This window comes from Varanus komodoensis, unplaced genomic scaffold (genome assembly GCF_004798865.1).
Source record: "Varanus komodoensis strain SLA01 unplaced genomic scaffold, ASM479886v1 scaffold76, whole genome shotgun sequence".
Classification (NCBI taxonomy): domain Eukaryota; kingdom Metazoa; phylum Chordata; class Lepidosauria; order Squamata; family Varanidae; genus Varanus; species Varanus komodoensis.
The window spans coordinates 28,222-55,666 of record NW_025336429.1 but is presented as its reverse complement, the minus strand read 5'-3'; the positions used below and the strand labels follow the sequence as shown (position 1 = coordinate 55,666).

The following is a 27,445-nucleotide window of genomic DNA, read 5'->3' as shown; positions in this document are numbered from 1 at the left end:
AAAATAAAATAATAAAATAAAATAAAATAAAATGGTATGAAGATTAGGAAATGAAGGGTTATCCTGCCACTTCAAGGGAATGTGAAGGATGTGAAGGATTAAATTAAATGCTTTAGCTATTTATTTATTTAGTTAATTATTTAAATTAATTTAGTATTTATTTAAATATGTATGTATTTGCTTACATCTATAGAACTATAATTTATTAGCCCTGTTTCTGCAACAGACCTAAGGTAGCTTACATAATCATAGCTTATAAGCCGCCGAGGAAGGCCTCGGCAATTATAGGCGGTCTATAAATATACTGTGTTTCCCCAAAAATAAGACACTGTTTTTTTTTTTTTTTTTTTTGGCTCACAAAAACACACTAGGTCTTATTTTTGCGATAGGTCTTTTTTTCGGGGAAACACGGTATGTAAATAAATAAGTACCTCCTCTTCTCCATTATATCCTCCTAATAACTCTGTGAGGTAAATTAGGCTCTCTTTGATTTTAGCATATTGGCTAAGAGACTGAAAGGTAAGCCAGGAAGCCCTAGTTCAAATTTCAACTCCATCATCACCTGACTAGGTGACTGTCAACACTCCGCCCTAGTTCCCCCTCCCATCTGCAAAATGCGTATATTAATGCCACCCTACCTGGGTAGAGCTCAGATCTCAGTGCTGCACGGACATGGAAAACAGCCTTAGAAATGGCCTCTAACTCCCATAATTTCCGTGAAGGAAATTAGGAAGGTAGGTACTCGGAGGAGGGCTTTCTCAGCGGTGGCGCCCAATCTATGGAATGGGCTGCCCAGAGAGGTCCGCCTGGCGCCATCATTATTTGTTTTTCGGCGCCAGGCGAAGACCTTTTTATTCAAACGTCATTTTAATTGCTAATATTATTTGCTTAATTCTTCGGCCAGGGTGACTTATTTTATAATGTTAATGTGTTTTATATTTTTAGTGTTTTATATTTTAACTGATGTTTTGTAAGCTGCCCCGAGGCTTCGGCAAATGGGGCAGCACAGAAATTTTTTAATAAATAAATAAATAAATAAAATAAACTCTGAATATTGGCTGTGCCAGTTGGATTTGATGGGAGTTGAATTTTAAAGCCTCCGTTGGATCTGCCTTGGGGAGATTTCAACCAGGGTGTTCACAGCTTAGCCTCTTAGCTAAGCCACTCTGTCCTCAACCTCAGTGAGGTACACAGATTGAAGAGACTGTGAGTGGATTTCCTGGTGATCTTTCCAAACTATCTATTCATCTCTCTTTCTCCCGTTTCTGCTGTTTTCAAGGTTCCATGATGTCTCATTCAGGAAGAAACTTCCTTTTAATGCAGGAATATCTAGAAGGAACAGCATTTAAATACTTGAAAAATAGCATATAATAGGGCATTTTGGTTCTTTTTTCACTTTTTCCCCCCAATTCTATTAGTTACTTAAATATTGGTAATCATATGGGTATTCAGCTTAGAGTGATCTAATCAGGATGTTTTCATACTCTAGAGACTTAAGAGGATAAAAAAGGGACACAAATTCAATAGCCCAGAAGAAGGGATGAAGGGCCAAAAATTCGAAAGCACAGAAGATGGCCCCACTACAGAAGGAAAAGCCACGGGTGCAGTTATGCCCGAGAGACCAGGACAGAAAGAGACCAAAGAGGGCAAAGGAGAGCCATCCAAGGCGATGGAATGGTGCTGGGAATCCCAGTGGCAGGAGGTCCTGAAGATGCTGCCTTCCCCTCACTCCGCGTGCAGATATCCTCAGCTGCCAGAGAGCAGCCCGTGGGACAACACCAAGGCCTTCCTGGCCTCCTTTGAGCAGGTGGCCATGGCCTGCCAGTGGCCTCGAGAGGAGTGGGCGGCCCGGCTCCTGCCGGCACTGAGCGGGGAAGCCGAGCAGGCCTTTCAAAGCCTGGAGGCCGGAGATCAGGAGGACTACGGGAAGGTGAAGGCGGCCATCTTGCGAGGGGAGGCCCTGAGAAGGGAGGTGCAGCGCCAGCTCTTCCGGCAGTTCTGCTGCCAGGAGGTGGAGGACCCCCGGCGGCTGCACCGGCAGCTCCAGGAGCTGTGCCGGCAGTGGCTGAAGCCGGAGCGGCACAGCAAGGAGCAGATCCTGGAGCTGCTGATCCTGGAGCAGTTCCTGGCCAGCCTGCCGCCCGACCTCCAGGGCTGGATCCGAGCGGGAGGGCCAGACTCCTGTTCCCAGGCGGTGGCCCTGGTGGAGGACTTCCTGATGGGCCAGCAGGAGGCTGAGACGGAGAAGTGGCAGGTGAGCTTTTTGTACTGAATTCCCAGAGAATATGGGTGAGGCGATTGGAATAATTTTTATTTATTTATTTATTTTCTGATTTATATCCTGCCTTTTTCCTACAAAGGGCTCAAGGCAGCTCACATCATTCCCCTCCTCCATCTTATCCCCACAACCACCCTGTGAGGTAGGTTGGGCTGAGAGTCTGTGACTGGCCCAGAGTCACCCAGTTGGCTCCATGGCTGAGCGGGGACTAGAACCCAGATCGTCTGAGTCCCAGTCCCATGCTCTTAACCACTGCACCACACTGGCTCTCTTGACCTATAATCTTGACCTATTTGGTTAAAATTCATAAACTTGATTGCACATTGCAAAGGCTGAATCCTTTTGGACCAGCTGAACATCATTTCCAAATGAGAGCCCCTTGTAGCATTTCTACACACCAGACCTACCTTGATATCACTATCCTTTAATTAAACTATCTTATTCAATTTAGTTTTATCCTGGCTTTGTGCAAAACATTTCAGGGACGTAAATACTATTTACCATACAACGTAGACTTGCAGGTTGGGTTCAGACAATACTCCAGGCCATGATGGTTTTTTTACCATTGTTAACTCAGTATGTCGCTCAAACCAAATTGTGGTAGTTCTCCATGATACGTTTGGCTTTTAGAAACTGCAATAAGCAGCAGTGGCCTGTTCCATGGTTTCTCTATACCCCCATGGCTTGTCATGTTTGAATGTAGGGTAGTTGTTTCCATGGCCCTGGTATGCAACTGCTACAGAGTTCCTTGGAAAGAGTGGCAACTGCAGAAGCCACTCCAGCCATCCAGCATCTATGGGAGACCATTGAGGAGGGAGCAGGCAACACAGGCAGGGAATGAATTTCCGTTGTATTGGCTGATAGGAGACATGCACACAGTGGGAGGACCGAGCAGAGAGGATGGAAATCACTGCTTGGTCATCTGTTGGGTGGATCATGGGAAAAAGGTGTGAACTGTGGTGACCACATAGCTCACTCGTTGGGTGAACCCCGCCATTGTGTCCTGCTGTAAGTGTTCACAAGTTATGACCACTTGTACAGATGTAGCTACTTCAGGCCCTTCTGTGAAAGCTGTAGTGGAGACTGCGGAAAGCCCAAATGAAAACGGGTTCTGGTGAGGACAACTCACTCTTATCTCTGATCAGTCTTTAGAAATTGGACCAGGTGGCACTCGGGTCTGTGTAATGAGCTGCACCAAGGAGCCTGGGCACCTGGATAAAAGGCCGAGCGGCACACCGAGGAACTTGCTGGAAACAGCACCTGGCTGGGTTTCTGCACCACAGACCTTGCTCGTGGGCCCTTGTCTTCATTGCCTTGGCTTGACCTCTGTGGATTAAGCTCTGGACCTCTGCAGATTACTGGACCAACTCGGCTTTGGACTAGACCCTGACTCTCTTTCTGCTTCGAAAGTGCCAACCCACTAAATTGCAAGTGGCTGTGGCTGGCGTGCATCTATCTATCTATCTATCTATCTATCTATCTATCTATCTATCTATCTATCTCCTGCCTTTTTCCTGCAGAGGCTCAAGGCAGCTTACATCATTCTCCTCCTCCATCTTATCCCCACAACAACAACAGCCCTGTGAGGTGGGTTGGGCTGAGAGTCTGTGACTGGCCCCAAGTCACCCAGTTGGCCCCATGGCCGAGCGGGGACTGGAACCCAGATCGTCTGAGTCCCAGGCCCACGCTCTTAACCACTGCACCACACTGGCTCTCCAAAGCTCTTACAAAGTTATTTATTCTGGGAACTAGTGGGCTAAGTCCCCAACTTTATTCTGTCTGTTTGAAATCAGCAATAAAGCAGGAGAGAAACCAAATTCCCTCTTGATTGCAACTCCTTCAGCTCTGCCCTTTCTAGGTTTGATTGGCTCCTCCCTGTTTACTTTTAGGCACATCCTTAAAAATTTTTGCTGTCCTTGTTCCATGTAGCACTTGATTTATTTCAAAGGTAATTCTGCTCTCTGTTTTAAATACGATTTTTCTCCTGCTTTTCTTTATTACAATAGTTGTTCATTATGATGTGAATATTTTAATTTACATGCGGCCCAAGAGGATCCTTTTTGGGTTGAAAGAAGGCACAAAACATAATATGATAGATAACTTAGGTATTAAATATAGTCACCCAAAGTATGCAGAGAGGTGCAGCTTCTTCTAAACTCTTCCTTCCGTCCTTCACTGAGTGCTAGTGGGTTTATAACAGTCATGCATTGTAATCGCTGCTCAGACAGTTGGTTCACTTCAAATTGGGGAGGGAACCTCCAGTCCGTAGGTCTAAACTGTTCTGAGGAGGGGCCCAATCTGACCTGTCAAGAGTTGGCCAACTTTCATGATCCGTTCCCTTCCTCAAGCCCTGCTTCTGGTCCCAGAAGAGGAAACTCCTTTGGAATTCTCCCTCCCAGAGGAAAGTCACAAAACTGAGTGGGAGAACTCGTGGAAGACAGAAAGAAGATTCAAGATGATGTTGAAATTCATTAGGGACAAATGCCAAGTTCTGCACCTAGGAAAAAGAAACCAGATGCATCAGTACAAGATGGAGAATACTTGGCTCAACAAAACTGCAAGTGAGAAGGATCTTGGAACTGTTTGTGTCTGATTGCAAGCTGAATATGAGTCAGCAATGTGGCGTGGCTGCAAAAAGGGCAAATGCTATTTTAGGCTGCATTAATAGAAGGATCCTTCCAAATCATGTGAAGCACTAGTTCCCCTTTACTCAGCACTGGTTAGGTGTCATCTGGACTCCTGTGTCCAGTTCTGGGCACCACGGTTGAAGAAAGACACAGACAAGCTGGAAAGGGGTCAGAGGAGGGCAACAAGGATAATTTGGGGACTGGAAACAAAGCCCTGAGGGGAGAGATTGAAAGAAGTGGGCATGTTTAGCCTCCAGAAGGGAAGACTGAGGAGAGAGATGATGGCACTCTACACGTACTCGCAAGGCTGTCACAAAGAGGAAGGACAAGATCTATTGTCAGTCATCCCAGAGTGCAGGACGTGGAACATTAGCCGGGTTCTGGCTAGATCTCTGGGAAAATCTCTGATTGTTAGAGCATTACAACAAGGGAGCCAGTGACCGAGGGAGCTTGTGGGTTCCCCCCCTCTGGAGGCATTCAAGGTGCAACTGGACAGCCATCCATCAGGGAGGGTTTAACCGTGAGTCCTGCACTGAGCAGGGGGCCGGACTGGATGGCCTTCTGGCCCCTTCCAACTCTACCATTTTATGATGCTATGATTCTTTATCTGTGGTCCAGAAGTAGGAATATTTCTGTCCAAGCTTGCAGGGGCCAGCTAAGTCCCTTCTCCCACTGCCTGCACTGAGTTGCTTTCTGTGCTGAGAGAGGTACAGACAGAAAAAGTGGTTGAGATGGCACCTGAAAGTGTCCCAGTAAGGCAGGGTCACACCCCGTTGAGGGACCTAGCCTGGCAGGCTGGAGGACGAGGGGCAGTCTGGTCCCAGGACCAAATCCAGTGGACCTCTGGATAAACGAACTAACAAATTATGTTTCTCTGCTTCCTGCATAGAACCTGGTGTGCGAGAGATGTGTGGCTTTCGGGTGAGTTGGCTAATTACTTGCAAGGAGGGGGAATGTTGGAGTCAGGAGAAAGATATGCTCTGATAGCTACCCAGCTGGCTGGTTTCCTGTAAGCAAGCACTGAGGAATATGCTCATCTTGAAGGAAAAGGGTGAAAGTTGAAAGAGTGGCCAGACTCTCAAATAGGCACAAGGCCCCAGCCAGAGGTGGAAACTGGTTCTTGCAAACACGACTTTGTGTTCTCAGATACGGAGTCCTGGAAAATGGTATTGAAATACGTTGGGCCGTTGGGGAAATTTTTGCCTTCTATTTGTTTTACCAAATGTTTATGCATGGGCTTTTGGGAAGCTGTGGGTTTTGAGAGTGTTTTTGGGATGTGTTGCCTTAACACTCTTCAGCACTTAACGCTCTTTCTCAGTGGTTGTCTTTCTTCCTATCTGTAGGGACTGGTGAGCCGCAGAGAAGCTGGCCTGGGGCTGAAGAGGTTCAAGGGGAATCCCGCCCCACTAGATCCACAGACTGTACTCCAGCAAGTTCTGCAGGAGGAGGAGGGGCATGTCAGTTCTACGGGTGAGGCTCCCTTCTGCTCACATCCAGTAAGGGAGCAAGTCTCTGCATGATTAGATGGAAAGAAATCCTACAGCTTCCAGCATTCCCCTGCCAGGATAGGAGCTGTGGGATGCTGGGAGTTGCATGCTGGGAGCTGTAGGGCATCCCCCTGTCTAAACTTGCATGGGATTGCACCCTAAGTCCAGTAAAGCTTAGCTGAAAGAGCTTATCACTTGTAGGACTGAAGAGAGTTTACAGGTAAACGGGAGTCGTTCATCAAATATCTATATCTGGAATGAAGCATGACATACATTAGGTTTACTTCCTTCCCTAGTATTTTCAAAGAAATGTAAGACAAATGCTGGGAAGACATGCCAGTAATGTCTCCTTTCCCAGAATCCCCTTGCCTTTCTTTCCTTTGTCTCCAGCCGCCACCATCTCCTCCTCTTCCTTTCTGTTCCTTCAGCCCCAGAGGAGATTCAGAAGTATTGGAAGCTGCCTCTTACTGATTTAGTCTCCCAACTAAGCTCTCTAAACTGCGAGGCCTCACCCCAACCTACAGTTGCGCATCCCATCAAAGCTTTGTGCATTGTGACATGAGCTTGGTTTGGCTGAACTGCAAATCATCTTCAGAAGATGGCTCCAAGTTCTATTATTATGTGAGAAGGAGTAACCGTTCCTTTTCTCCACTTTCATTAAATCTTCAAAATATCACATTCTCAGTCCATCAATATCTAACATTACTATTATAACTTACTTCAGCGGAATGTTCGTATTAAGCATTTCTAGTTTGAAAGTATCTTTTAGTCTAGCTTTTCTGTATTGAACTAAATAGGGTCTTTTCAGCAGCTAAGGACACCCTTAGGAATTGTTCCAATGTTATGCTGCATCTTGAATTCCATGTTTCCTCTGTCAGGGAGGGGGAATTCAGCCCACCACTCGGTTGTGCTCACTCTTGTTGAAAGACACCATTAAATGCAAACCAGTTTTCCGCAATTCCCTGTACTTCCTGCACACTTCACCGTTTTTTGGATGAGCAAATTGCAGAAGGCAGCATTGGATTCCTTCACCTAACGAATTTATTATTATAATTATATAACAATAATATATAGAGTATATATAATGGAATTATAAATTATAATAAAATATAATTATTATATAATAGATAATATATAAAATTATATAACTATATAATCAAATATAAAATATAACATTATATATTAATAATGTAATTTCTGCACCTCCCCGCAATCAAAGTTCTATTGGCAGGTGACACAATCCATAAAAACAAAGGATAAAAATGAGGTAAAATAGCAGAAAAAACATTACAAAGTTTAAAACAGCTAAAAACAGGTTATAAAAACAAGCAATACAAAGAATAATAAATCAGGTGACCAGCACCTGGTGATTCTCCTCAATCCTCTGGGTGGCTGAGTAGGTCCTTAAATGAGGGCCGTCTTAACCCAGCCCCTGTGGCCAAAAAGATGGCAGATTCAGATCAGCACCAGCTGGGCCGCAGTGGGGAGGCTATTCTGTAGATGGAGGGGGCACCACTAAGAAAGAAAGTTTCTAGCACTTCTTAGCAATTAATATTGCTAAATATTTAATATTAATATTACTAAAAGGTATCTGATGTACTTGGTTTTCTATAATTTTAAAAAGAAGTAGCAGAGAGGGGGAAAGCTCTGCAAGTAAAATGAAGAAAAAGGAAATGACAGACATCTTGAAAAGAGCTTACCAGTGCATGATAAACAAAACCAAAGAAAAACCTCTCTCTCCCCTTCTCCCTCTCTCTCAATCCAAAGGGGACAAGATGGGAAGGAAGGACCAGATGGATAATTCCCAGTGTTTCAGAATCGAGCCAACAGACACCCCCAGAGCAACCCGACAAATCAGGCACGCTCATGTGACAATGGCGTCTGAAATGCAGGAGGAAGGAAGCGAGTCCGCAGAGGAGCAAGGAAGACATCTGTTGGAGCAAGAGAATAAATGTAAGAATCACCAAGATGACCTTACGGGAGCAATTGGCCAGCCTTCCATGGGGCAAACAAGAGATCACGTGCCCGTGTTTTCCAAGTATGGTAGACAATATCACTACAGGGCGGAACTAGATATGATGCCTGCCAGCGAGGTTTATAATGACTATCCCACATCAGAGAAAGCCCTCCAGCAAAATTCATGTTCCGGTAAATATCAGAAAACCATACCACGAGAGAGTAAACCTGAATTCTCTGAGCATCGGAAAGTGGGAAGCTTCAACCAAAATCAAAATAACCACACAGAAGAGACGCCTCATAACTCTCCTGAATATGGGGACAGCTTTAGCGATGCAAAGTCATTAAAGAGAAATCAAGGAATTCAAGGTGAAGGGAAACTCTATAAATGTACTTATTGTGACAAATGCTTCAGCAAGAGCAAACATCTGCTGAATCATCAGCAATGCGAATGTCCTGAATCTGGGGAAATTTTCACTTTTAGACAAGCATTAGTGAGAAATCAGGAAACTTACTGTGGGGTGGAGCCTTATGTATGTTCTCAGTGTGGCAAATGCTTTGCCCAGAAAGGAAGCTTGATGTGCCACCTGCGAATCCACACTGGGGAGAAACCGTACAAATGTTCTTACTGTGGGAAAAGCTTCAGGCAGACCGGGGCCTTGCTGGGTCATCAGAGAATCCATACTGGAGAGAAACCATACAAATGTTCTCAGTGTGGAAAAAGCTTCAGCTATAAAGGAAACCTGATATGTCATCAGAGAATCCACACTGGTGTGAAGCCATATAAATGTTCTCAGTGTGGGAAATGCTTCAGCCAGAGTGGACACTTGATGAGTCATCTGAGAATCCATAATGGAGAGAAGCCGTACCGATGTCCTCTGTGTGAGAAAAGCTTCAGCCAGAGAGGCGCTCTGGTGAATCATCAGAAAGTTCATCTTGCGAAGTAACCCAACCAATGTTTTCCGTGTGGAAAACTCTCCTTGAAAATACAAGTCATGGAGATTTGTGGAGACAAAACATAATTTGTGGTAACTATGAAAATCTTTGTTGTGTGAAAGTGTTCAGTCAGAGAGAATTCGTGCAGAGGAGGAACCATTCAGATGGTTAGAACAGGGGTCAGCAGAAGGTTGACCTCAACATATTCTAGACTTCAGCTACCAGAATTCCTGACCATTGGCCTTGTTGGTACAGGCTTCTGAGAACTGATTTTCCAGACTTCTGGGGGTATCCCTTCTGACCACCCTGACATATTGTGTGGAAGAAATTTCTCATCTTCTCATAGATTGGTTTATGGGATGCCTGAGAACTCACACAGGAAAAGACTTTATGGATCCCTTTTGGGAAGTTTTCTTCTGAAAGAAGCTATGATGATGCTTCTGAGACAGTGCCACTGAATATCATATAAGGAGTGTGGGGGAAACCATGTCTTATTGTATGTAAGGAACTACAGCTATGAATTAAATCAGACAGAAGTTTCTAATGGGGAGATGATTTGATTGAAGATCAGAGTAGCTGGACAAACTTAAATTCTGGAACCACTACATTCTTGATTTTGGGATTGCTTCCAATAAACAGTGTTGCCATTTTTACACTAAAGGTAGTGATGATCAGTGTATAGAAAACAAGAAAATCCTGTCTCCAGACAAACAGGCTTCCTATCTGTTAGCTTATTTCTTCATTTCCCAATCAAGAGCCACTGTTTGGATGGCATGATCATAGTCAGAGAAAAGGATAGGGGAAATTACTTGCTGTTTGGTACTGTTCCACACAGAAGACCATCTTCTGTATAGCTTGAAGCGCCTGATCCTGCCTAATCTTGGAAGCTAAGCAGAGTCAGGCCTGGTTGAAATCTGGATGGGTAACTTGAATGTTGAGAGCAGAGAGCTTCAGTTATGGTTGTTATAGAAAAGTTACTAATAATCTTCATTTGAAAACAGGATCTGTTTGTTAGAACTTCAAAATGACCTCCGCAGCTGCCTCTCCACTTACCAAGAGAGAAGCATTTTGTTTTGGAATGGAGAGACTTCAGAAATTGGAGAAGTGAAATACTTTTAATGCCTTGTTCTTAATAAAAGTTGTATGTATTCTGCTGGTGACTTGAAACAAAAAATACGAACATTTGGCTCTGGAGTTCTTAATCTAAGCTGTTAGATTTTAACTTACCATGGAGGTCGCAGTGGTTGGCATGTCTCAGTGGCCCAGCTTGCACAATCACAGCAGGGTGTTGGATGATTTGCACAATTACTTCCATCAGTTGCGGTTCTTGTGTCTCCTGAACCCATGAGGGTAGCTCGGTTGGGTGGTTAAGAACACACTCAGAACCCTTTGTAGCATTGTGGGGTGATTTCGTAACCACCGAACAGGCAGCCCTCACTGGATTTGGGTGACACAAAACGCTATTGGCCATCTGGTGCCTGACAGGGTTAGAGTTCCAGAGAGGGAGTCAAAACACTGAGGATTTGGACTGAATAGACTCCACATTGGCTTCAGTGACCTGGCAGGGAAAAGGAAGTTGTTGTGTATATGCTAAGAACAAAAGCTTAAGCCTGGCGCAGGAGCACATGGACGGACCGTGCCATCCCTCAGCAGAGAGGCTGTAAAGAGACAGCTCCAAACAACGGCTGAGCTACAGCAGGCCACAGGTCAGCTGCCAGAGCAGCCACATGGAGAGTCAGAGATGATTTCGCTGGCACCTGTACCATAGTTGGTGCATCAACTGAAGCTGGTGGAAGGCCTTCCAAATTGCAGCTTTGGCTTGCGAATCCAATAACGGAGATGGATCCCAAGCACTCTAAGGCGCAAACTAGATCATTCCATGGCGTGAAACCCCCTCTAGAAATGGCAATGAGCCTGCCTCCTGCACCAAGGAACCATGCGCCCACGGGGCCTCCATCTTGCCAACTTCGGCTTCTGTTTACTGGTCCTTGTCTTCCGAGTCTGATCTCAGACTTGCTCCCGATTCAGAGGTCCTGGGGAGACAGAGCAGTGTGTCATCAGCATCCTGATGGCACTTTGCTCCCAGTCCCCTGGGACCACAGAGAGGATAAACAGCAAGCCTGTGACAGCCCGCCACTCAATTGTGAAGGAGCCACGGACAAACTGAAATCCGTGCAGGGAGGACTGATCCGCGGCAGCCCAGTGCCTCCAAGGCCAACCCCGCGGAGCCCGGCTAGACGGACCCCATGGCCCGTGGTGCCAAAGCCAGCGAGACACTGAGCGGAATGAACAGGGTGGCACTTCAGCCCCACAGCCAGGCTGAAACGGCTCTGCAATCAGCCCTCCCGAGGAATGCTTGCGGGTTCCTTCCCCGCGAAGGGGGCCTCTGCAGCTGGGCGTTCCTGCCCGAGTCCCGCCGAAAGGGGGGCACGCGGTGCCACGTCCCGGGAAGCGCACGCACCCCGGGGGGGCCCTCGCGCTCCTGGAGGAGCTGCCGCGGCCGCGCGGTCCAGCAGGGGGAGTCCTGCGGGGCGCCGCGGCTCCGTTCGCCCAGCCCGTCAACCACAAAGGAGGCCGCGCGGGCGGAGCGAGCCGAGCGGGAGGGGCGGCGCCGCGCCGGCGGGGAGTCGCTGCAGCCGCGCCGTCCAGCAGGGAGGTGTCCCGGCGGCGCCCCGCGATTGCAGCCGAGCCCCCGCCCCCCGGACGGAGTCCCGCGCAGCCTTCCAGGCCGGGCCGGGGCGGGCGGCAGAGGGCGGGAGCGCGCCCGCCGGCCACGGGTCGCACCGGCCTCCTCGGCGCTTCCGGTACGGTTCGGGGGCTCGTCGGGCTCTGGGGTCGCTGGGCGAGGGCGCTGCGGGTTTGCCCGAGGAGGGGGGCGCAAGGGGCAAGGCTGCATGCACGCGGGCTCGGCGGAAAGGCTGACCTCTGAGTAGGCACACCTGGGATTTCTCCTTAAGTAGTAGCGGCGGCGTAGGGTGACGCGTCGTCCCAGGCACTTTGCCTGCGCCTCGCTGCAGCAGGGCGCTCTTAATACTGCCCTGAAGGGCAAGCGTCCCTCCGTTGTTCTCGGCGGTGCATGCCATCGCCTTTCCAGTCTGTAATATGGTGGAAATAATAGGAGTTAGGAGCTGTTGCAAGCCTCCCCCCTCCCCGCGATCCTCCGTGATATGGGGCGACGATACTGGCTCCGCTTATTGCCCCCTCCGCCCCGCCGTTCAGAGAGGATTGTAGGAAGAATTTTTTTGCAAGGCGCTCAGGAAGAGAACATACGTGACACCACTTAAAGCAACGCGAGCCTCAGAGACGAAGCGTCTTTTCCTTGGGGTTGCGATGCAAATGCCAGAGAAGGAGCCCTCCGAGCTTATTTAGCAGAAAACCCTGGGACGGTGGGGCTTGGAAGCCCTACGGCGCAATCCTGTTGTGCGCAGCGCGGTGCGCATGTCCCGGGCTGCAGCCGGACCGAGCGGCGCGGTGCGTGTTTGCTCAGGAGAAAGTGCAGTGCCGTCAGTGGGACGCGAAGATCTGTCCGATTTGAACTCATCAAGAGTCGTAGTTTTGCATGGGAAGCTCATTCCGGGTGGGGAATTTTTGTGCAAAGGCATCCAGAGATATTTTGTGTGCTTTTTTCAATTGTGTGCATTGTGTACACATTTTTATGTATCTTTAAACTGTCTGGAAAACGTGCACACTAATATGGGTTTGGCAGTCCTGCGTTTAGAATAATATGAAGGAGCAGACGTCCTGCTGCGGAATTCATGTGGAAAACTAATACCAAGAGAACTGAACTTGTCCGCACAGGACCGTGGACACTAAGGTTTTGTTTTAAGGAAGAGCTTATTTATTTTATTTGTATTCTGCCTTTTCTTGGAAAGATCCAGAGGAGGTCTCCAGAATCCTCTGAACGCTCTCCATTTTATTCTCATGACAATCCTGTGAGGTAGGTTAGGCTAAGAGTTAGTGATTGGCCTGAAGTCACACAGTAAGTTTCATAGCAGGCTAGGGACTAGAACCTGGACTTCTCAAGTCTAGTCCAGTGCTCTAACCATTACACCATATGGCTCTCTCCACAGGGAACATAAACAGAATGTAACAGCAGTTATTATAAATTAATAACTTTTAATAAGTTTACAAAGGTATGGAATTAATGAAGATATTCACACAGAACATTATAACTATGCTATAACATTACACTATATACAAAGTCAGAAGAGTTTCTTTTGATCTTTTTTGGATGCAAACTTATCAATTATATCTTTAAAATCACTAAGTCAGTTTATCATTTTCTATGCAGAGAATGAATGGATCAGACAACCGATCTTGGGATATTGTTGACTGTAGATCATTCTTTATCCCTTGTAGTCTAGAAAATGATCTTTCACCTAGGTACACCCCTGCTGTTTATAGGAGCCAGGATCAAGTCAATTCAACTCAGTTTGGCTTGTGATTCCAGCAAAGTGGAAAAGAGCCATTGCAAAATGGCAATTGAGGTATGATAATTGACATTTAGAGGGTTACGCAAATAGAAAGAAGGTCTGTTGGTGAATGTGTAGTGATGTAAAAAGGACTAGGAGAAAGCTGGGATGAGAGCAAATTGGTATTCTTTCTTTGTGGGATGTCATTAGGTGCCTGGTGAAGATATGGAGCAGGTGGGCATGTTATGCCAAGAGAGATCTTTCCTAGGAAGTGGGAAAAACTGTTTAAGTTGCCGGTAATACAGCAGGATGGAATTGGGTATCAGGGGAAGATGTAGCTTGGTAGTAAATGTATTTGGCTGGGGAAGGGTTTTAGGGAACTTGGCCTGAAATTCCTTAAAAGCTTGTAACAGGAAATGTATCTTAAGTCCTAAAAAAAAAAAAGCAGTCTTTGAAAACTCCAAAGTAAAGATTAGTAATCCCCCATGTACAAAGTACCCCTTTGATCAATCAGTTGTTAATAGTCCATCTTGCCGCCATTGCGGGTGCCCAGAAACTTCTTGTTTTAAAATATTTTGCAATGGAAAAGGGCCTGCTTGTGGGAGAGGGTTCACTTTCACTTCTGCTGGACCCATGCCATACATTAAAAGGCGTTTATCTAGCTTGGACAGGAAACTTCAGTTATTTTTCAAGTTTATTTTATCAAGCTCTTGTCTTAAATGTTTGTTATCTTGTCTCCTAAAAGGGAACTAATTGGAAAACACCTTAATCGAATTGGAGGAGGAAGAGATGGAGGAAGAAGAATGTGTCGGCCGAGAAGTAGGACCAGTCAGAGCTGCAAAAGCCACTGGGGAAGTTCAGCCTGAGTACAGGATGGAGCGACCAGGATGGGGAGCTTCAGAGAACAGCAAAGGGAAACCTTCCAAGGGGATGCAAGAGCGCTGGGAAGCCCAGTGGCAGGAGTTCCTGAGGACGCTGCAGCCCATCCAGACAGGGGGGCAAAACCCGGTGATGCTGGATGTTGCCCCTTGGGAAGACACCAAGGCCTTTCTGGCCTCCTTCGAGCAGGTGGCCAAGGCCTGCCGGTGGCCTCGAGAGGAGTGGGCGGCCCGGCTCCTGCCGGCACTGAGCGGGGAAGCCGAGCAGGCCTTTCAAAGCCTGGAGGCCGGAGATCAGGAGGACTACGGGAAGGTGAAGGTGGCCATCTTGCGAGGGGAGGCCCTGAGAAGGGAGGTGCAGCGCCAGCTCTTCCGGCAGTTCTGCTGCCAGGAGGTGGAGGACCCCCGGCGGCTGCACCGGCAGCTCCAGGAGCTGTGCCGGCAGTGGCTGAAGCCGGAGCGGCACAGCAAGGAGCAGATCCTGGAGCTGCTGATCCTGGAGCAGTTCCTGGCCAGCCTGCCGCCCGACCTCCAGGGCTGGATCCGAGCGGGAGGGCCGGACTCCTGTTCCCAGGCGGTGGCCCTGGTGGAGGACTTCCTGATGGGCCAGCAGGAGGCTGAGACGGAGAAGTGGCAGGTGAGCTGCTAGTCTTCAGTTTCTAAGGCCTGCAACACAGCGGAGAGAGTGGCTTTGGTTCTTGGAAGCATCTGCAGTCATGTGGTTAAAGGCTGATAGAACTGGTCACATGTAGCAAAACTTTACTCCATCTGCTTAATACCATGCGAAATATCTGCATAGAGAATTGCCAGACACAATGCGTATTTCTGGACCATTATGATTAAATTTAATATGGCTCTATCTTGCCTTGGTGCAAAAGGTTTCAAGGCAATAAATGCCTTGTTTCAGTAACTGAACTCATACATATTGATCATAGCCAATCTAAATGCTCACCTATTCATGACAGGTTTCAAATATGCCTCTTCTAAGTTCTTTTCCAAAACCAGCCATTATGGTTAACAGCTATTGAGAAGCACTCATTGTTGATTACTGTTTCTTAAACGTGAATCCACAACTGTGAGAGACAGTGTTGTTCAGTGGTCAGAGTGTTGGCTCCGAACTCAGGAGATCCAGGTTCTGGCCTCCACTTGGCCATGAAGCTCACTCAGTATGGGCCAGTCATGGATGCTCAGCCTAACCTACCTCACAAGGTTGTTGTGAGGATAAAGTTGAGGAGGGTCATGTAAGTTGCCTTGGGTTTGGTGCAGGAGAAAAAAAAGTGGGGTATAAATGTAATGTAATAATAATACTTCATAGTGCTATTTCTCAGATTCCTCTACTGTGTCCAGTACCTCAAATGCTTTACAATCCTGTTTTCCATCCTCCACATAATAACCCTGCAGGGTAGCTTAAGGGTACCACACTTTAGTTTTTGTGCATTTACGTCAGGGGCAATGAAGCTTTTGCAGTCCTTGGGTTGTATTCTAATCTGGAAAAAAGTCTTGGACACATTCAGAGGCCACTTAGTTTGATGCTCAAGGTATCTCTTCATTTGTGAGCAGGATGAAATGTCTTAATTTCATGCGTGATTGCCTGACCTGCTGAGAATGGGTCTTTTCCCTCTCAGTGACGCAGTCTAGTTCCTGTTTAGACAACAAAAGTCTCGGCTGGTGAATCTTGGGAGTTGTAGGGCTTTTCCTTGTTCAAACTGGCATATTATTGCGCCTTGAGTGACGCATGGGACCAGAGTACAGCTAAAACTTAGGGCCGTCTGAGTATAATTCCAGGCCTAAGATCTCAGAGACCACTACAGCAAACATAGAAACAGTTTGCTGTTAGAAGAAACTGTTAGAGTCAGAAGGGGCTTCCTGAGCCATCTAGTCTGACATCTAGTCTGGCTCCAGCCGGCTCCGCTCATGACCTGCTCACCATCTTCGGCATCTCTGCTTCCAAAAAAAGCAAGAACGAATTACATGTCACCAGAGGCAGCAGTGTTGAAATTCACACCCTCATGCCATCAAGAATAACAGCCACAGATTTTACTATGAATTTGTCCAATTTTAAGCTGTCCACATTGGTGGCCATCACTACATCTTGTGGAAGTGAATTCCATAGTTTAACTATTCCATAATTTAGTCCTTCCTTTGGTCTGTCCTAAATCTCCCACCAATCAATTTCATGTTCCAGTCTTAGAGAGAAAAATACCTGCCAGGTCACTCCACACCATGCATAATTTTCTATACCTCTGTCATGTTTCCCTTTATTTCCCTTTTCTCTAAGCAATACAATCCCAGATGTTGTAACCTTTCATCATAGGGGCCTTGCTCCAGGGCCTTGATCACTTTGTTTGCCCTTTTCTGCACTTTTTGCAACTCCACAGTATCCTATTTTGGATACAGTGACCAGAACTGTGCAAGCCATTCTACCCAGAGTGGCACCACGGGTTTGTCTAAGTGGAGTAAGGTATTGGCAGTTTTATTCTCAATGCTATTCCTAATTATGCCTAATGTGGAGTTTCCCTATTTCACAGCAGTGGGTTGATTCTTCTGCTGAGCTGTCCACTATTACCCCAAGATCTCTTTCAGTGGTAGTTCAGATCCCATCAGCTTATATGCAAGATTGGGCTAGTGCTGGCATGGAAATCTCCCCCCACCCCCCGCATCCATGTTTGGCCCAGCGTGGAGAGGGACCCATCCCTGTCTGAAAACCTTGATGAATTCTTGAAAGCTGACAGGTTTAGTTTTTCCCACTGTGTAGATGCAGTGATGGCTACAACACTGCAAATCGTGGAACTTTGGCAGCTATGTGAAGGCAATGAAGGGAGCAGGGGCTTTAAATTCACCGTGCTCTTCATAACTTGTAACAAATAGTCTTACGAGAACCCGCAAAAAGTCTACAGAGGAGGGCAACACGGATGATTCAGACTGGAGGCTAAGCTGTATGAGGAAAGATTGTGAGGACTGGGCATGTTAAGGCTTGAGAAGAGGAGAGAAGACACTGAGGGTTGATATGATTGCACTGTACAAGTTCCTGAAAGGCTGTCACAAAGAGGAAGGACAAGATCTCTTCTCTCCCATTCCAGAGTGCAGGACACGGAATAACAAACTTAAGTTAACAAAACCAAATTTAGATCAGACGCCAGGAAAAAATTCCCCACTGTCAGAGCAGTACGACAGTGGAATCGATTAGTTGTGGAAGTTGTGACCTTTCCTTGCTGAAGACATTCAGAAAGCGTCTGGACAGCCAACTGAGAGGGATGGTGTGAATTGGTGTCCTGCAAGAGCAGGGGGTTGGACCTGATGGCCTTCTGCCCCCTTCCAACTCTACCATCCTATGATTCTGTAGAGCTCTTGAGACGGTTGAGCAGAAACTGTCCCTTGCCCATCGCGGTCCCTCTTCCAGCAGTGTCCCTCTGTTCTGAGCAGGATCCTCCTGTCTGTTTCAGGGGCCGATGAAGGAGGAGTGCATGGATTCCCTGGGAGCAGAGGAAGAGCCTTTCAAAGCTGTGAAGGGGCAGGTCTACAGAGGAGCCGAGCAAAGTTGCCTCGTGGAGATCAGTCCATTTGGTAAGGAGTCACAGAGCTGACAGAGGAAGAGTTCTGCTTCTTGTGCTTGTGGGCTGCGTGTGCTGACCAGATTGAGAAGCAAGGCCAATTTCCTGTACTTGTGCCAGCATTACAGAAGAGGGGATTTGGGCTGATGGAGATTAGGGGGCCGCGGCAGGTGTATTTCCCTCTTTGGTGCTGGTATTAAAGGCAGAGGATGCTTGCCTCTTTACAGACGTGCAAGATTCAGTCATCTCTGTCCCAAGATTTTTGCTGTAATGCATACCGTATTTCCCCAGAAATAAGACCTAACCGGAAAATAAAGCCCTGGCATGATTTTTCAGGATGCTCAGAATATAAGCCTTACCCCCAAAATAAGCCCCAGTTAAGATTGTCAGCCAGATGGATGCATTTAGTATGTCCATTGCAACATACGACGGACGTATTGAATTATAAATAATAACATTAACATATAATTAAATATAGACAAATATTATTGGCATTAATACTTAAAATAAATGATCATATACATTATAATTAAGTATTTGTAAATACCCAAGCGGATGCCTTTGGACGAGAGGTAGAGGCCCATGTAAACAGATAGACTCGAGGCTCATTGCCAAATTACCATTCAGTGTACCTACACAGCACATGAATAACGTGTGCACTTGTTTACAAACGGATGTGTTTCAATATGTCGTGTGTTGTAACGGACGTACTTAATGCACTCGTGTGTTGCCACTTTTGTCTCATGAGTCTTCAGTTAATGCTTGATTTAATGGTAGATTTAAAGGGAATAATATTTTGACCCCCAGACGAGATGAGTGCAAAACAAAAGAGCTATTCCGTTGAGTACAAGAAAGGAATTACGGAGGACTCTCGGGGCAAGAATCTTACGGCTTTCGTAAGAAAAAAATAAGACATCACCTGAAAATAAGCCCTAATGCGTCTTTTGGAGCAAAAATTAATATAAGACCCGGTCTTATTTTCGAGGAAACACAGTAGGTTTCAGCAGTATGATTCATATCTAAGGATTCCACTTTGATCAGTTTCATCAGGATTGTGACTTTCCAGATCATTATTCCAGCCTCTCAGCCTCTTGTGTTTGAAATAAGTAGGCAAGATTAGAACTGATGCTGCAGAGCAGCTCAGCTCGTCTGTACATACCAGGCCAGCTGTCTTCTTCATCAAGAAACGCAGAGCTGGAAAACCTGTCCCCCTCCAGGAGTTGTCGGACTACAATGCACGGGAGTTGCGGTCTAACAATATTTGCAGGGACGTAAGGTCCCCCACCCAGGCTGGAAAGAAGCCAGCTCTGAAGAAGGCGAGCAAGACATGTTGGGTGTGTACCTGGTTATGTTCCAACATAATGTGGAGGAGGAATGGATGCTGGCAAACGTCATTCCTGACCTAAGGGAGTTTTGCTTTGTTTTTCCCTTTAGGTTGGCTATTTGGAATGGCATTTGAATGCTTTCAAAAATGTTGTTGCTGTCTGTTTTTAGAGCTTATTTTGCTCCTGTTTTTAAACGCTTTTTTCTGAGCATTGGTTCTTAGGATATTGGTTTATATGCTACAATTTGTATGCCACTGTGGGGTGAGCCTTTCAGGCAGAAAACAAGGTGTAAAATAAAAAACGGACATTCTAAAAATGAAGGGGTAGAAAGTTTCCCTTTCTAAAACCCTCCTTCCATCTTTTGCAGGCAGTGGAATTAAGTGTCCAAGAGTTACCAACCGATTGCTTCCTTCTGAAGGACAGGGAATGGTCCACACTGGTGTGAAGGAGGTATGTGATATTCTGTTGGGAGAATACAAGGGTCAAGATAAGACATTTGCTCCAGTAGCTGGCCAAATGGTTCCTTTAAAAGCACACCCAACTCCATGGGATATTTGCTGGCTTGCTTGTTTGTTTTCTGTACCACCTAATAGCCAAAGTTCTCTGGGCAGTTGCAACACACAAAAATGCAGTATAAAATTTGAACTACATTAAAACATCATGAAAAGGTTACCATACAGAAATTAAAAACCACATTTAAAACATGTATCAAAATTACAATAGTTTATACAAAGTAAATTGTTCCTTATGTGCCTGCCCGCCCCTTGAGATCTGAGGCAGAGCTCCTTCTCCAGGAGCCCTCTTTGAAGGAAATTAGGAGGGTAACTATCCAGAGAAGGGCCTCGTCAGTGGTGGTGCCCCGACTGTGGAACACGCTCCCCAGGGAGGTTTGCCTGGCACCGTTGCTTTATTCTTTTCAGCGTCAGGTGAATACCTTTTTATTTTCCCAATGTAACAGTTAATTGGTTTTATCTTTGATTTTATCATTATTTATCAGACGCAGTGTGTTGTGTGCTGTTTGTTATATATGGGTGCTTTGTTTTTTGAATTTTTGTAAGCCATCCAGAGACTTTAGTATTGGACAGCATTTGAAAACTTTAAATAAATACTAAACAACTTTAAATAAATAAATTATAGGACACGTTTAAGCAGCTAGCAAAGCCTCAGTTAACTAATTGAATGTCCTGTGGTGGAGGACAGTCTTAACCTGGCACCAAGAAGATACTAAGGTTGGTACAAGGCGGACCTCAGTGGGAAGCTCTTTCCATAACTGTGGGGATGGGGGAGGCCACCACTGAAAAGGCCCTTCTGGTTGCCACCGACCAAGCCTCCCTCAGAGGTGGCAATTGGAGGCAGACCCTGAAACCTGATCATAGCGTCTGCGTGGATGGCCGTTGGGAGAGGCGTTCCATCAAGTATCGTGCTCCCAAGCCCTGTAGGGCTTTATCGTTAAAGCCAGCAACTTGGGTAAAGCGGCTCGGAGAAGATTTCCACAGGAGCACGCCTGTTTGCAAGCTGGATTGCATGCAGGGGCCCACGCCGAATGTTGCAAACAAGGACCTGCTCTCTCAAAAATGGGGCACTGCAAAACAGCCCTTGGAAATGTTGGGGGGGGGGGTGCAACAAAGTTCTTTTGTTCATCTCACTGAATATTTATAGCTGCAGAATTGCTCAGTGTGAATGTGGAATCTTTGGTGGTCTTTCTTCTGCAACAAACTCTGAACATGCTTGGTGACCTTTGTCCTGCAGGAACCGATGGATCCCAAGGAAACCAGCCTGTCTTTGCAACTGGTCAAGCAGAGTTTGAACCAGCCAGGCCAACAGACCATAGTCTGGCAAGTCCTGCAGGAGGAGGCTGGGAATGTAAATTCTTTGGGTAAGATGCTTTTTAGCTCAGGTTCAGAAAACCTAGGAAACCGCACCAAATCCAATTTCTGTTTGTTGAAGTGAAAAGAATTGAGCGGGAGAGAGTGAGGTCCTCTTCTAGATTCCAAATCCATATATCTGAAACAAAGCAAGCTGCAAATGGATGTTATTCCGTTCCCAGTTATTTTAACTGACAGACGGAACAGAAGCTGGGAAGGCGGATGAAAAAGTGGGGAGGTGCGCTGTGGCTGAGTCGGGGAGTGAAATCGGCCTGTGCCTCTTTGCCCAGGCAGCTTCGCCTCCCGTCCCTCCATCCTCGGGCCATTCCTTCAGACCCTGCTCTTGTCAGCAGCTGCTGCTCAGACTATTAAGTATGCCAGGCTTTGCCTGTGGCAGGCATGTGAATGGTCTGCTATGTACATTGGAATTGTGAGTAGTTTCCTCCCCATATGATAGGAGCAAAGATCCAGCAATCAGGCTTTTGTTGCTAGTTGCAAAGTCATGTCTGACCCATCGCGACCCCATGGACAACAGGCCTTCCTGTCCTCCACCATCCCCCGGAGTCCACTCAAGCTCACACCAACTGCTTCAGTGACTCCATCCAGCCACCTCATCCTCGGCCGTCCCCTTCTTCTTTTGCCATCTATTGTTCCCAGCATTAGGCTCTTCTCCAGGGAGTCCTTCCTTCTCATTAGGTGGCCAAAGTATTTGATTTTCATCTTCAGTATCTGGCCTTCTAAAGAGCAGTCAGGGTTGATCTCCTCTAGGACTGACTGGTTTGTTCACCTTGTGGTCCAAGGCACTGACAGGAGTCTCCTCCAGCACCACAATTCAAAGGCCTCAATCCTTTTGTGCTCAGCCTTGCTTATGGTCCAGCTTTCACAGCCATACATTGCAACTGGGAAAACCATAGCCTTGACTATACGCACTTTTGTTGGCAGGGTGATGTCTCTGCTTTTTAGTATGCTGTTTAGCTTTGCCACAGCTTTCCTCCCCGGCTTTAGTCAAAGGCAAATCAGGTCACACTCCAGAATTTCCCACATTTAATCTTAGGATTTACAAATCAGTTCAGCAGAGAGCTAACAGCTAGCTCTAGGCTTAAGTTAAGGAGCAGTCCAGCAGTAAGGGCATAGCTGTACTGAGGAGCTTAATTTAGGGGCTCAGAGATCCGGGTCAGTGATGGAAAATTCGAAACCAAGCCATGCTTCATGCTTCAAGAGGAGTCGCGATACAACCCAGGTGGAGACATTCCCCAAAGGAGCATCTTTGTGCTCAGGAACTCAAGGCTGGCCCAGGAATGGCTGCAGCGAGGCAGAACCTGCTCTCAGGGTAGCCCTTGGAGAGGTTTGCTACTTGGCAGGGCTGCTGGCTGAACTAAAGCCTCTGGGATTAACAAACAAACCCCTGAAGGACCTTAGGTCTTAGAAACAGTCCCCAGTGCAAAATTTCCACATGCTGTAGCCCAGGTTGAACCCGGTTCCAGATTTTAAGAAATAAGTTATGGCGGTGCCTCTAGCCTGTACTTCCGGAATGCATGTGGCTGAATTTTATGTCAGCCTGGGTGCAGGGATTCAGGAACTGATGACCCCACAAGGAGACAGCCATGGTAGGGAAGTTTTCCTTTCACTGAAAGGGCCTTTTGCACCTAATCATTCAGGAGATAGGCCTGGAATTAAACCAGGCTGGAAATTCATGCAAATAGGCAGGGCTCAGGCCTAACAAGAGAGTCCTGCATGTCAAGTCAAAGCAACAGTATTAAAAGTTACAGAGGTATTTGGATTCCCGGATTCAAGGTAGCTGACGGTGCTCTGAATTCAGAGGGGGGGATCTGCCACCACTTCCTTTTTTCCCATAATCGGCTGAGAAGCGGAACACCGTAGCCATCTCCTTTCCACAGGCTGAATCCTACTTTGGTTCAGAAGTGTCAAGGCCTACAAGCCCAAGCTATTTGCCCATTGATAGGCAGGCTGGTGTTGATGTCACAAAATCCTTGCAGCAGCTTCAGAGTCAGGAGGCAGGGGAGCAACTTGCTCAAAAACCTCAGAGTCAAGAGGAAAGGAAGCGGCACCCTGCTCAAAAAAACTCAGAGCCAGGATGTGGGGAAGCTGCTCGCTTGGAAGCCTCAGAGTCGGGCGGCCGGGGGGGGGGGGGGGCGTTTGAGCCATGTGCACCAAGTATAAATCCCCCTGCTTCAACGCCCGACCCTCACTGTGAGCTTCTGGCCCTCTCTCGCGTGCCAATGCCTCTGCCGAGCCGTTAGGCATGACAGCCTGGCTTCTGGAGCTTTGAGCCTGGTCCCTGGATTGAGCCATCCAGCAAGAGGTCCTGTTGCCCACCTGCTTTACAACACCTTGCCCGCTCACCTTGTAATGCTGAGCAGCATCCTCCAAAAGAGCTGAACTGGTGCCCCACATGGTCTGATGAGTCAAGGCAGCGATAGCAAATCAGGGCCTCATCGGAGATGCAGAAGAGCTGAACTCCATAAAACCATCATATTGGCCAATCAGATTTATATGAAGATGACTCCAAGATCATCCAGTCCTGAATCCTGCTTCCTGCAGAGGTTCACAAGATACCCACAGCGACCCTTTTGTGGCCCTCCATAGCATGGTATTCATTGTCATGCCGCCTACAAACATGGCATTTCCACTGAGCCTTCATGACTAAACGCCACTGAGAGATGATCTAATCCCTCTCGGTGCTACTAGTTATCAGCATATCATGTAGCAGAGAGTTCGTTGGTCCTTGTGCATTCTGTGAAGTTACACCCTGTGGTCTGTTTTGATTCCGTTCACCAACTTTATCAGGTGACTTGAAGTTCTAATATGTGGTGAGCAGGAAAAACAGTTCTTTCTCTCCACCGTATTCACATCATGCATGATTTTATAAACAAGTCCCATGTTCCTTTTCCTCAGACAAAGTTAAAAGATGATTCCAAAATAAAACACAGTAAAATACAAACAGATAAAGCATTTCAAAACCCAAGACCATCTGGCATCAAGTGGATTTCAAGGCTTTTAAAAGTGACTTCTCAGGAGGCCAAAGATATAGGGCCTTATATTGGGTGTTATATGTTCATTTTTATATTCAGTTCTTATTATTTCTGTTGGTGAACTATCTGCCAATTACCTTGATTTTCTTACAGATCTCACAGTTCTTTGGGGGAATAGATTGCAGGAAGTAGTAGTAGATTCCTGCTTTAATTTATTTCTGGGCTCTATTAGTGATTGGTGTTTTGAATTACTTTATGCATGAAGTGCCTGATGTTGTGCTTGATATAATTTAAATCCATAACCTTAGCTAGAAGGAGAAAGTCAAAAAGAAAGAAACATGGATGTAGATTAGATGGAGCAGTAAAGCGGAAGGAAGTTATTCAGACATCTTGATGTGAGGTCACCAGAACATGGGCAACATTTCTCCTTCTGTTCCTACAGGTGATGAGAAGGGAAGTCAGGTCAAAATTGAGAACTCTCCGTGTGGAGGAAATGAGCCAGAAGATATTCCTAGGAGAGCCCCACAGATAAATCAAGGAAGTGTGGTGACAGCTGAGCTGCAGGAAGAAGGATGTGAGTCAAGAGGGGAACAGGTGGGGCAGCCTGTGAAGAGAGAGAAGGAATTTAATGAGTTCATAGAAGGTCTCACCACTGTGCTGAGCCAGTCTTCCGAAGGACACAGAAGTGATCACATGCCCATGTTCTCCAAATATGGCAGAAGGTATTGCTACAGATCAGAACTTGATATGACAGTGACCACAGAGGATTACAGTGCATGTCCCATGTCCGAGGGGACAATGCAGCAAAATTTATACTCTGATAAACAGGGAACTGCCACGGGAGAGGAAAAACACGAATGTTCTGAGAGTCCGAAAATATTCACTTTTAGACAAACATTAGAGAGTCATCAGGGAATTTATACTGGGGAGAAATCATACAAATGTTCTATGTGTGGTAAAAGCTTCAGACAGAGTTCGACATTGATGAGTCATCAGAGAATTCACACTGGAGAGAAACCCTACAAATGTGCAGAGTGTGGGAAATGCTTTCGGGAGAGTGGAAAGTTGAAGATTCATCAGCGGATTCATACTGGGGAGAAACCACACAAATGTTTTCAGTGTGGGAAAAGCTTCAGGAAGAGTGAAAATCTGAAGAAACATCAGAGAATTCACACTGGAGAGAAGCCACATAAATGCTCTCAGTGTGGGAAAAACTTCAGGCAGAGTGAAAATTTGAAGAAACATCAGAGAATCCACACTGGAGAGAAACCCTACAAATGTCCCCAGTGTGGGAAATGGTTCAGTCGGAGTGAAAATTTGAAGATTCATCAGAGAATCCACACTGGAGAGAAACCCTACAAGTGCCCACAGTGTGGGAAATGCTTCCGTCGGAGTGAAAACTTGAAGGAACATCAGAGAATCCACACTGGAGAGAAACCATACAAATGTTCTCAATGTGGAAGATGCTTCAGACACAGTGCAACCTTGATGACTCATCAAAGAATTCACACCAAAAAGAAACAATAAGAATATTCAGAGAATGAGAAGTGCTTCATCCAGGGAAATTTGAAGGAACATCAGCAAATTCATACTGCCCGTGTGAAAGTCATCAGTATGAGAAAAGCCTCGTGTCAGAGAAGGCATTTGAAGGGTTATTGGAGAACCGATCAGTGGCAGTGTTGCTCAAATATTATGAGTGAGGAAGAAGCTTCTCTCTAAGAGAACTCATGGAGGACAGTGGCTTTATGAATGCAAGAAGAATTTTCCTCTGATAAGTGCAATAGTTAAGCTTCGGAGAGCATTAATATATCCATGGGTAGGGAAGCTCTACTTAAATGCAATTTTTAAAATGCAGATGAGAGAGAAATTGGGTAGGAGAAGCTGGATTGGACATCAGAATAAATAAAGAGAGAACGCATATGAACAGATTGACTGGGTGACAGTGTCATCATAATTAACTCGGCCTCAAATGTCCCTACCTAAGATGAGGGTAATTATTTTCAGCCTCAGAGACCTTCCCTCTCCATTGTGGAGAGTCGGTTTATTTCTTAGCTCTTACTGCAAGATGCTTTAAATTTTTTAAAATTTATGTTTCCCATCATCCAAAAAGGCCCACGTCTGAGCAAATATAAATGTCTTATTTTTGCTTATACTTTATTGGTCGGTCAGAGAATTAAGAAACTGCCAAATCTCTGTAGCCTCTGTAGGTGGTGATGTTGCTGTGACAACCATAAGAAGAGACGTTGCTGAGGGTTCAAAAACTAGTCCAATCTACAAAGAAAGGCCAGTCAATCTATTAGTTTCGATAGTTCCCATCCAAGATACATCACTGGACGACAGGAGCCTGGCCAGAGGAGGAGGAAGGTCACATGCCATTTTGTTTTCCCCACCAGCTTCAGTTGGAAACAGAAATTGCTATGCCGTTTGCAAATCTGGAGATGCGGATTCTTGGTAAAGGGTGCGACAGTTTCCAGGGTTGATGTCCGCTAGGACAAATGTGCCCAATAGAAGAAAAGGCTGGATTGCTCTTTGCCATGTCTTCACGTACGGAGGAAGGATCCACTTCGTTCGTAATGGCTCCTGTTTGTGAATGGAGATCTTTTGGTGGTTGGAGGGGTAGTATAATTCCAATCCCTTTTTGTCACTAAAGGTTGCATATATTCTGCTGAAATTGTGGTACTTTGGAACAGAAACACATGCTAAAATTTGCCCATTGTGGCCTCCTCTATAACAATCCTCAGTATTATTAATTGCTACTGCATTTTATCTCCCCTCCCCAGCCCCAGGAACTTGGTTCAGTGAAACTATTGATGTTACTAGTCCTCTGTGACCTTGATGAGAGCGGGAAGTGCAGAAATGGGAAGGCAAACCTTTTCTGACTTGCTGATTGGTGCAGATCCTGTTAAAGACATACATGCTTGAGTGAAATGCTGCCAAATGTTCTACCAAGACTACCAAGAGAGCTGGCATGGTGTAGTGGTTAAGAGTGCAGGACAGGGACTCAGGCAGTCTAGGTTCAGTCCTCACTCAGCCATGGAGCCCACAGGGTGACTTTGGGCCAGTCACAAACTCTCAGCCAACCTACCACACAGGGTTGTTGTTGTGGGGATAACATTGCGAGCAGCAGGAGGAGAATG

The 27,445-nt window shown here is 46.3% G+C and overlaps 1 protein-coding gene and 1 long non-coding RNA gene across 2 annotated transcripts; one reads left to right on the top strand and one right to left on the bottom strand.

The window, feature by feature from the left end:
- The first annotated feature begins 457 nt into the window (after positions 1 to 457).
- Positions 458 to 26,979, top strand: LOC123035055. Its single transcript, XM_044452895.1, is given in 9 exon segments — positions 458 to 734; positions 1,490 to 2,254; positions 6,249 to 6,375; positions 8,160 to 9,291; positions 14,449 to 15,211; positions 18,018 to 18,138; positions 19,818 to 19,900; positions 21,200 to 21,326; positions 24,751 to 26,979. Coding segments are annotated over 8 exon segments (4,344 nt in total). The 5' UTR covers positions 458 to 734; positions 1,490 to 1,540; the 3' UTR covers positions 26,028 to 26,979.
- Positions 11,168 to 12,670, bottom strand: LOC123035053. The gene is made up of 3 exons (XR_006416887.1): positions 12,555 to 12,670; positions 12,224 to 12,379; positions 11,168 to 11,317 (listed from the first exon to the last, which is right to left on the bottom strand). It is a non-coding gene; the product is annotated as an uncharacterized LOC123035053 (long non-coding RNA).
- Positions 26,980 to 27,445: the final 466 nt, after the last annotated feature.